The sequence below is a fragment of the Biomphalaria glabrata genome, chromosome 5 (assembly GCF_947242115.1).
Source record: "Biomphalaria glabrata chromosome 5, xgBioGlab47.1, whole genome shotgun sequence".
Lineage (NCBI taxonomy): Eukaryota > Metazoa > Mollusca > Gastropoda > Planorbidae > Biomphalaria > Biomphalaria glabrata.
Window position 1 is genome coordinate 34,405,513 of NC_074715.1, and position 10,936 is coordinate 34,416,448.

General features: G+C 36.4%; 1 protein-coding gene across 2 annotated transcripts in view; it reads right to left on the bottom strand.

Annotated features, from left to right (window-relative positions):
• LOC106060937 (DNA ligase 1-like) overlaps positions 1–8,872 on the bottom strand; it is a 22,616-nt gene extending 13,744 nt beyond the window's left edge. The window contains exons 1-4 of one of the 2 annotated variants that reach the window (XM_056030194.1): positions 8,665–8,872; positions 5,265–5,556; positions 4,243–4,391; positions 684–912 (exon numbers count right to left, since the gene is read on the bottom strand). In XM_056030194.1, the coding sequence (XP_055886169.1) occupies positions 684–912; positions 4,243–4,391; positions 5,265–5,528 (642 nt within the window). In that variant the 5' untranslated portion in view covers positions 5,529–5,556; positions 8,665–8,872. Of the gene's footprint in view, positions 1–683; positions 913–4,242; positions 4,392–5,264; positions 5,557–8,454 lie in introns of both variants that reach the window. The other variant, XM_056030193.1, reaches the window with a different exon arrangement.
• Between the last annotated feature and the right edge of the window lie 2,064 nt (positions 8,873–10,936).

The following is a 10,936-nucleotide window of genomic DNA, read 5'->3' on the forward strand; positions in this document are numbered from 1 at the left end:
GTGCTGCCTTCAGTAAACACAACTCTGCCCGAGTCGGGTGTCGAACCTCGAGCCCCCTTCTAGGTAGCCAAGCCAAGGTCAAGCGCACTTGGCCTCTCGAGTTCTCTTGGTATTGTTTTGATTCTCTTGCTAAGGGTGGACTACTCTCAGTCTACATTCATCAACTGACTTAACGTGTCTAGAATACATGCTAAAATTTAATTCTACAATTCAGCAGCCGCTACTAAGTATCATTGAAAACATTCATTTCGATATCTATGTTAGTTTGAAGAGGCGCGGTGACCAAGCGGTAAAGCGCTTGCCTTCTGAACCTGGGGTCTCGGGCTCGAATCCTGGTGAAGACTGGGATTTTTAATTTCGGGATCTTTGGATGCCTCTGAGTCCAGCCAGCTCTAATGGGTACCTGGCATTTGTTGGGGAAAAGTAAAGGCGGTTGGTCATTGTGCTGGCCACATGACACCCTAGTTAACCGTAGGCCACAGAAACAGATAACCTTTGCATCATCTGCCCTATAGACCACGAGGTCTGAAAAGGGAAGTTTACTTTTACTTTACATTACTTTTGTCAGTCCGTGAAGCGAGGCGAATTGAGTGAATCAAGGGAACGGAATCCTAACTGGGTACTCTCAAGGAACTCACTCTCTGTAGCCTACACTTCCAGCATGGTTCAAGTTTGTATCTCACCTCTAGAATAAGAATGACAAAAAGCAGGAGTGCGGTGGGCACGATCAAGACAGCTTTAAAGTAGGCCATGACTGCATCCACACAACCCACGTTGTTCAGGTTGACAGCTTCGTAGTTCCTGTGAATCTTGAAGTCAAGCACCGAATGGTGGACACACGCTCTTTTTGAGTCTCGACTGCAACAGCTGAAGGGTGCATCGTCCTTGATGAACTCTCCGCCTTTGAGGTACCTACGTATGAGCAATAGGAAGTCTAGATAGTCTACTCGAATTCTGTTCATCAGATCACCGGTTAATCGGACCAGCCGCTTATTCGAACAGAATCCTAATGTGCCCAAACAAATCCTAGTATACAGCCTTATCCGGTTAATCAGACCAGCCGGTTATTAGGACCAACACGATCGCATCCCGATTAACCGAATTCGACAGTATTAAATATTTAGTTTTAATTCAATATAAATAATGAATTCAGCTTCAGGCACTGTCAGACACAGGAGAGAATATTTGCATATAAACTTTATAAATTAGTAATATATATATTTTGTGCAATACTTTACCTCTTATATATGTAGTATTCTAAGACCATTATTCTAGGTCAATCTAGGACCTAGGTCAATGTTAACAACGATGGCAGAGAACGCTGCTACTTCCAACGATATTGACTAAGTGTCTTCGCCTTGTGAGATGGGAGGGCTTGTGGACTAAAGATGTTGACATGTTTTGCTACATTCGTGTAACTCTGGCTAACCCATCGTCAATTAATATTGCGGTCTTTCCTTCTTGTTTTTTAACTTTTTACACGTCATCATTTTATGAGCTCTGGCTTCACTTCTGCTAAGGTCATGACGTTCACACATGGTTTAGGCGTTTTGGGGTTTTCTATACTCCTCTCTCCATCACTCTTCTGATTTTTTGCACAATCTTCTCACTCTCTTTTAGTCCTTCTTTTTAATCATCTGCCAAAGTTACAAGGCTATTTATTTCTGTAACAATACGGTGATATTTTAAACTCACGACTTGTTCAATAGATCAAACAGAAATCTGCATATTGTTAATGTTACAGATGTTTTCTCATGTAGTCATAAAATAAATTACATTCTAAAATGTCATATTAACGAAATAAAAGTAGATTTACATATATAAACAATATATATATATTTTTTAATAAGAATTTAAGATTATTATGGATTGTTAGTTACCGATAGAAACTATAGATGGCGTTATGAAATATTACATTACGACTCATGAAACAATAGACACTTAGGCTGTATACTTTTCATTTCTACACTCCCTGTCTAGGGCTACTAAAAGCTTAAGAAAGGTCTTGATGTCAGAAAAGTTTACGTATTGTATTAACTAGGTCATATTTTACACATTAAAACACGGACAAACAATTAATTTATTGGTATCTATCTATCTAGAGAGAGAGAGAGTGACAGACAGACAGACATACATACAGACAGTCAGATAGATAGATAGATAGATAGATAGATAGATAGATAGATAGATAGATAGATAGATAGATAGATAGATAGATAGATAGATAGTGCAGTTTACGAGTTGGTTTCCAAAGTTTAAAAAAACAATCTTTCAATCGAAGGATGCTTGCACTACTGTTGTTCTCCTCCATACAGGCGACCCGTTTCTTTGAAACAATCTTGCAAGGTTTCCGGAAGTTGTTTGCACTAGAGCCGGAATCCATTTGCAAAGATTGCTTGTATTTGTGGAAGGTCAATGCCTGGAAGCCCTATTCTGTTCAACATCACATGTCTCTCCCACTCAGGTTAAGCAACGCTACATTCTACGATCATTTGATCTATTTCCAAGCTTAGAACGTTTGTGTGTAGACAGGACTTGAGTAAAAGCCTTTTATTTTCTAAACATTGTGGTCTTCCCCCCCCCCTCCCCCAACTCTCCTGCATTCTTACTAGTAACAAAGACATGTATGTTTGTCCTCACCACAAATGACACGAGACCTGCTTCCTATAATATGGGTATAAAATTAGTTGATAAACTATCAGGTTCACTAAAGGGAAATTTTAAATTTCATCATTGGTTTCAAAATGTAGCATTACACATTCAAAAATCGAAGCTTCAAATCATTGCTTTCAATCATTAGGTAGTAATAAGTTTCTTAAGACGTTTATTGAAGATAAAACTTGATGTAGTAACAAAGATTTTGGATGAAAAAAAAACCACACTTTAAAAATCGTATATGATTTATATCTACCATCATTCTTATAATCTTGACTGTTTTTTAGCTCTATTAAAACTTGAACATGACTTTTCATCTATCATCATTCTTAAAACTTTGACTCTTTCTTCTGGCTCATTATCAATTTTCATGAATCTGCTCATCCCATCTTTTGTGATTCACATTATTTAGAAACAATTCTTGCTGGCATGGCAACTGTGGACTTGAAGTAAGACTAATTTTTTTCCCTCTTTTATCTTATTTATTCTGGAGTGTGTGTGGTTGTGATGTAACCATGAGAAAAGCTGGGCAGATGCTTTGGTTGTGTAGTCCAAAGAGTTTCTTGTGAAACAAACCAGGTGGTCTATCTGTCGTAGTTCAGCTTATAAATAGAAGTGTCAAAGTTGGAGAAGAACAAGTGAGAGATCAGTGACACAAGGACGTGTGTTTTTAGTGAGTTAGATCTTGTTTAATGTAACATTTTTATCTTGTGTTTCTACATGCGTCTATTGCTGTTTATGTGTATAACTTAAAGTTATATTGAAGTTTGTTTAACAAAACGTCTGTCGAAACTTATTTCAAGTTTCACATTAAGAATATAACATGCATACATCGATTTAGTTGTACAAACTGTTTGGAGCTACAAACCAACGACGGAGTATTAGCACCATTCCCAGCAGTCTTTAGAACATTTACTTTCAAAAGCTTGTATTCTTCTCTTAGATTTAGCGTCAAGATTTCACAACTAGATCCAGGATTAGGGAGATGAGACAGGCTGTGCGTTTTGTTTGTTGTTTTACATGTTTCGGATGTTCCTTCAGAGTTGAAGATAGTTTACTTCCTAGTCCAAACCTCCCGCAGGACGACGGGGGATGGGAGCGGGCAGGATTTGAACCCTCGACCATCGATAAATCCGAACGACAGTCCAGCGCGCAAACCTCACGACCAGGCAGCCATCTAGAATGTGCGTCAATTACTATCACTATATGAAATATTTCCTTCCTTTTGGGCGGTCAAATTTTTAAATTGAAATCCTATCTTTAATTGTGTTAAAAAGAAAGATGATGGAATAATAGTCATTTGTCACTTATGATATCACATTCCATTAGTCACTTATGATATCACATTCCATTTGTCACTTATCACATTCTATTCGGCGACTCATCTGGTGGCTAGGTAGACTATTTCAGTTTAGTTACTGTATGACTTCTAGACCTAATTAAATGTTTTTTTTGTTTTTTTGTAAAAGTAGTACATGCTTAATGGTTTAATGGAAAAGTAAAAGAATCACCTTTCAGGACAAAACAAATATTTTTGAAAGGAACGTCTGTAATTGAAAAGACAAGACATTAATGCGTTTCAATTACCTTTTGACGTCATCACTTTCCGTGTTGATGTACATCAAATTGACCCAGCCAATCTGGAACCAATCCTTGTAGGACTGCACGCCGCAGCATTCAAACTCGGTCTGCACATTATCCATCGTCACTTTACGTGCCAGGTCACTTTTGTAAGCCTGGTGGTGGACAGAGTGTTGATATCACTAGATATACACAGGCTACACTAGATGGACTGATCTTTTTTTAAACAAGGTTGTTTTTTTTTACAGGGTCCAGGGAAGCGTGGGGGTGGCGTTTGAACGTGCAGTCCAGTATAGTAGGCCACCGCGCCTGATAGTATAGTAAGCTAGTAGAGGATAATTGTAAGAAGAGAAAACCTTTAGAAAGAAATGACTTATCTAGTAGAAAGAAATGACTTATCTAGTAGAAAGAAATGACTTATCTAGTAGAAAGAAATGACTTATCTAGTAGAAAGAAATGACTTATCTAGTAGAAAGAAATGACTTATCTAGTAGAAAGAAATGACTTATCTAGTAGAAAGAAATGACTTATCTAGTAGAAAGAAATGACTTATCTAGTAGAAAGAAATGACTTATCTAGTAGAAAGAAATGACTTATCTAGTAGAAAGAAATGACTTATCTAGTAGAAAGAAATGACTTATCTAGTAGAAAGAAATGACTTATCTAGTAGAAAGAAATGACTTATCTAGTAGAAAGAAATGACTTATCTAGTAGAAAGAATTCCCACTTACAAAAGACAATCGTCTATTAACGCATTTAATTAACTAATTAGGTAACCAGTCGAGCTGCTTCACTTTCCCCCCCCCCCCCCCCAAAAAAAAATTTGCCGACTATTCAGATGACGAGGAAAGAACGAGGAAAGTCTTCAATAAGTTTGGAACTGAGGCTCTTCGGCTGTCAACGCAAAGCACTTAAACTCTTTGCTACTGCATTTTGTAAATGTTTCATTACTATTTAAACGAACATTTAGCTTTTTCTTTTTAATCCCTAGTCTTGGCTTATCCAATGACATTGATTGTAGCTTTTACCTTCATAGAGCCCCCGATGCCTTCTTCCAGAGAGGATCTTATTTTCCCAGCATGCACTAGGATAATGATGATGTTGATAAAGATAAACAGAAACATGGCCATGACCACCAAAATGAGCGCTACAAACAGGTGATGCTTGTCGGACCGTGTGTCAACGTTAGTGGCGTCGTAGCAGAACTTGATGGCCACCAGGTGACAGAAAAACATGAGACCCCCTGTCAGCATCATGTAGAATGGAAGTGCGCCAGAGTCGTAGCCGTTCATCAGCTCCAACCTCTTGTCCAGCTTGTACCTGCAGGTGGGTGAGAACGGCAAAATAGTTTTTTGTATTCACCCATTAACCCCCAAAACTTTATATCTGCATTAAATATATTTTTGCTATTAAATATCAATTTCTATTGGTCAAACTAAGACATTGCAAAAAGAACTTTTGAAACAATCCATACCGTAAAGATTCTGTGAGATGTACAAGTATCTGTGCAAGTTCATTGGGCTTACAGGTTGCCCAAGGCGCTGACAAAGGGTAACATTGGTTATTCTTCTAACAAAAGCACGGTCCTTAAACTCTTAAAATTAAAACTTTTACTGCGAAAATGTGTCAGTATCGATGCATGTTTTCGTGATGTTAATAAAGGCTGTATGGTCCAATTACTTTGTAGACCAGTTTGGGTGGGTGGGGGTATATAGTTTCTGTGCTGCCTTTCCAAAACTTTTGAAAGCCACTAAGCCAATCACATACTTATAAAATAGACATTTGTAGCAACAAAAAAAAATCTCTTGTTCAAAATTTTTAGCGAACGACCTATTTCTCTATACAAGGTATATTTCCCCTTAGCTTAGTACATACTCTATATAAACAAAATTACTTAATTATGACTAATTGATTAACTAATTGGTTAATTTTTTAAAAGTGATTCATGTGTTGTCATCTACAGTGAATAATTGTGCTTAATGGATAGTGGGAGAAATAACGTGAACAAATTCCACCTTCAACTATACCTTAGTCTGTTGGACCGTTGGGGCATCATACAAGATTTGTCGACCGTCTTTCTCCATTCCTCTGTCTTTTATCTTGGATAAAACCTCTTTCAATGGCAGGCCCTTCCATTGTTTATGTTGTCTACCCATCTCTATCTCTGTCTGCCTCTTTTTCTTTTTCCTGGTACTGTTCGGTGAAGCAAGGTTTTTGCGAGCCCCGAAGAACTTGTAATATGGCCATAGATTTTTAGCTTGCGTTTTTGTTTTTACAATAGTTAGAAGGTCATCATGGTGTCCAATGGCTGCAGTAACCCTGTCTCTAATCTCTTCGTTTGAGATGCGGTCTTCAAATGTGATACCTAGGATCCTTCTGTAGCATCTCAATTCCATTGTTAGGATCCTCCTCTTTAGCTCTGCAGTCAGCGTCCAAGAGTCTGGCAACACTTTGGACATTGAGTCATCCGATTTATCTTCTGAATATATCAAGACGTGTTATTAACCCAATTTCAACATTTGTTATCTGTGAAGTACACTGGCTCCCAGCATTTATTTACAAAGTACATTGTCTACCAGAATTTAATTGTTATCTCTGAATGTCTACAAATTATAGTGTCTCGCAGAATTTAATTGTTATCTCTGAATGTCTACAAATTATAGTGTCTACCAGAATTTATTAACCTACATTTTAAATTAGCTTTTTTTTTTGTGAGAAACCCTTGACACAGTTCGGGGTTGAATTGAGACAGAAATGAAAGCTGTTAACAAAATGTATCGTCTGCTGCAGAACGTGGGAAGTAGGCTTACATTTGTACTTCTCTTACTAGAAAGTAGTCTTATGCAACTGTCTTTGAAAAACTAAACAGATAATTAAATCAGTGTAAGATGTCTTATATAATTACAGCTGCGCCTCAAACATCTGTCCTTTATCTCAAAAGGAAATTAACCATTCGTCACAACTTTAGAAAGATACTGGATATTTAAAAGAAAATCTTAATTAGTACTATATATTTACATTTTCACATAGTCGTATCTTTGTGAGCAGATTTAAAACAATAAAAAAAACAAATTTTCGCATGTCAGAAGCATATAATTTACTATGCATGTCAGTCTGACCCCGGTGTCCCTCATTTACCGCCAAAGCATGACGGAAATGGATGCCAGGTAATGGATGCATCTTGAAAGCATCGCATCGAGTTGCCAGTGTTCATTAACAATATTTATACAAAATGGCCTTGAACTTCTAGGGTAGTTTACTTCCAGATTTTTTTTCTTTTCTGTCATCTTATGTAGAACGTGAAATTCACGTATGTACCCTGGGACAACTAGTCACGCCAAGGTCGACATTGAATACTTAGATTGTTTGATTACACAATGATATAAAATACTTTTCACAGCTGCTTATAGTGCTCTGGACTAGATTGGTTTCTGCAATACAGCTCTATGGAACTAAGAACTAACGCTATTTAGATTGGAAGTCAGTGGGGTGGTGGGGAAGGTTTATTTACTCGAGGAGGGAATGGGGTAAAGTTGTGCTCATTTTAGATCTATGTCTTTTGTAGCTATCCTATTTCCCAGTGGGTACAAAGAATGTTTGGTGCTTACTATAAATACCATGACATTAATTTCGGGTAGTTCAGGGTAGGCACGCCATCTTGACCGAAGTACCTGTTTGCAAAGCTGCCTTTTGTCCCCAAGAAAACCTGGCATATAGTAACAGGATCATGGGAACGGCAATGCTCGCGTGCACATGAATGCTGTGACAGTATCTATGTGCATATATATATATATATATATATATATATATATATATATATATATATATATATATATTCAAGTCTGGGACCATCCCACAAGTTGTAGTGAAAGAACAAATAGATATTTAGTTTATTTTGATCTAGGCAACTCTTTAACTTATAAGTAGTATATTTGTCGAGTTTATGTCGGGATACTCACCATATTAGAATACTTGGGGTTATTATGTTAGAGTCATGTTTTTCTATGATGAAACCTTTTATTATTTTTCTTATCTCATCTTAGGAAAGATATTGTCCTCATCATTGTAAGACCCAATGCTGTTATATAAAGTGGGAAGTATTTTTTTTTTGACATGCTGTAAGAAACGCTTATTACCAGCACACTATGATGTGGTAACTAAAGGGAAAGAACTTGACTCCCCCCCCCCCCCCTCGCCCCCAACGTGCTACAAACTGACCTGATGCCAACAGCTGCAATGAATAAAGTCAGGCTGAGAAAGACCAGGACAATGTTGAGAACAGTCGTCGACAAACCCATCACTCTTCTGCCTGTCTCTCCCACAGTGATAGTGATACACATTTTGAGTCTAGATCTAGTCTAGTCTAGGTCTAGTCTAGTCAATGTCTTGATAACGTGAATCAATATATTTTAGTAATTTTGTACATACTTTACATTTAGAGATCTAGATCTACTTAAATCATGCCAAGGCCGAGATCAAAATTAAGATTGTACTACATCACTTTTATACTCTAACTAGGATTTAGTCATTCTTCTGTATGTGTCTGTTGCAGGAAATACAATCACAAGCTGTTAGATTTACGTCTTTTATTTCATTTGAAAACTTCATAAGCATTTGCTGATTAGTTTAGTTTATGTTGGGAAATAACAACTAAAAAGTTTGATCACTAAAATGTGGAAAAGAAATATTTTGGTATCTCAAAAGAACAAAAAAAAATTTCACCTTTTAGTACTTAATATAATATTTCATTTAAAAAATGAGAATACAGAAGTAGTTAATTTTTTAATTTTAAACATGGTTATTTAAAAAATTGATTTGCTATTAATCGATCAAACCAGTGCCACATAACAAGTAGGCGTAGCCCTAACGTCTTGTCCGATTATTATAGCTCAATTATCTTACACTCATGTTGGCTATTTCAGGTTAGTCTATCACTGTAATTTCCATGAGAAAATGTCTACAATTTTCTGGTCACATGAAATGAACAACTTCTTGTTCTTGAGAACGTTTATTGTCTGTGTCTCTAAAGAAGTAATTACACTACACGTGAGAAGAGAAAACTGGTGAACAGGTCTCTCTCTCTCTCTCATTGCTTTGTCCCCAAACATTACTCAGCACAACATTTATGGCTTCTTCTGTTTTGGAAGACAATGGATGCACCCAGATGAGTCACTGGTTTTAGTTTCTTCAGTCGCGGTAGAATATGCTTTTACTTAAAGAGCCGATTCTGGATCGGCAAACGTGTGGATTTGAGAAAGCATAAAGACCACTTTGACACAGAGAAACAATCAAACCGCAAACAAGTTACAATAATAGAATCATAAATAACACTGATACAATGTTTACGCGAGGGTGTATCCAATAAAAGTTAAGAAAATTTAAAATTTACAAAACAATAATTAAACTTTTTTAAACAGCTACCATCAGCAATCATATTAACTTTTTGTATGGTAAGACTTCAATGGCACAAGACATCGATTAAATAGACTAATTAAAAAAGCATCTTATATCACTCGAATCCAGCTACCATCTTTTGAAGATCCTTTCCAAAACATATAAAATCCTTAAACTTAAAGACCATTGGTAACCATTAGCCCACAGTTCCATCAGATCTCGACGAGCTGCTTGACTCCTCTCCGTTAAGGCTAAAACAGAGAGCTTTCAAAATTCCTTTGTTCTACTTAAAGTAAGGGTCTGTCTACATCATTCGTTGTCGTAATCGAGAAGTTCAAAGAAGCCCAATTGACTAGAGCTTGTTCTCTGTGTGTCTGTGTGTCGTTTGTGTTTTCATCTAGATTGTTATTGAAATAATGCCAAGGTGGAGAATGGTAGTTAAACTGAATTTCCATTTGTTGGAACAAATAATATCAACTTATTTTATTTCTCCACAGTCCATGAAGGAGCATGCATCTACCATCAGATAGGCCAGGTTTCTTCCTCCTGTAGCATTACTGAAACATGTAGACCTTAAATTTGGCATGAAGCAGTCTACTTGGAAGTGAATTAACTCAAGAACTTTCCTTCAGTTCACTATAGTGTATAAGTGCTCTATGACTTCATTATATTGCTCACTAGGAGAATTATTATGTTTACTTCAAAAATAAGTTTCACAGCCATATTTTTTTTACATTAAGGCCTCCAAGATGTAAACAAATATAACAAGAAAAATAAATAAAATAATTAAAAAAAAAAGCTTATATTGAATGTGATTGTATCAAGTAGTTTGGATCGCTCATGTAGTTAAATTTGTAATAGATCTAAACTAACAATAATATATTTGTGCGATTAGAAATATTTAATAATTGTTTTGCTTAGCGTAATTTCTGGTTCAATTTAAATGGGGTCGAAAAGAAAGAAGGTTGTATATGGGTTAATGTTACCGCGACTGAATTCGAACTCTGAGCGTAAGCCTCCTCAAGCTAACATACTAACCACTGTGCCAAAGAAGTGTTTATAAAAATAGAAAGTTTTATAGTTATCTATTGTAAGCTTCCAACTAACTCTACACAAAGTATATAGGCTACTAATTCAGCTTAAACATAAGTCAATTACATTTTTTTCCCTTGTTCGATACCAAACAAAATAATTAATAGCCAATAGTTAATTAACTAATTAGTTAATTTATACAATGATTTTTGTTTTGTCATGTACAATAAATAATTGTCCACATTTTCATCTTGATCCGAGAATGGGTGTGTGA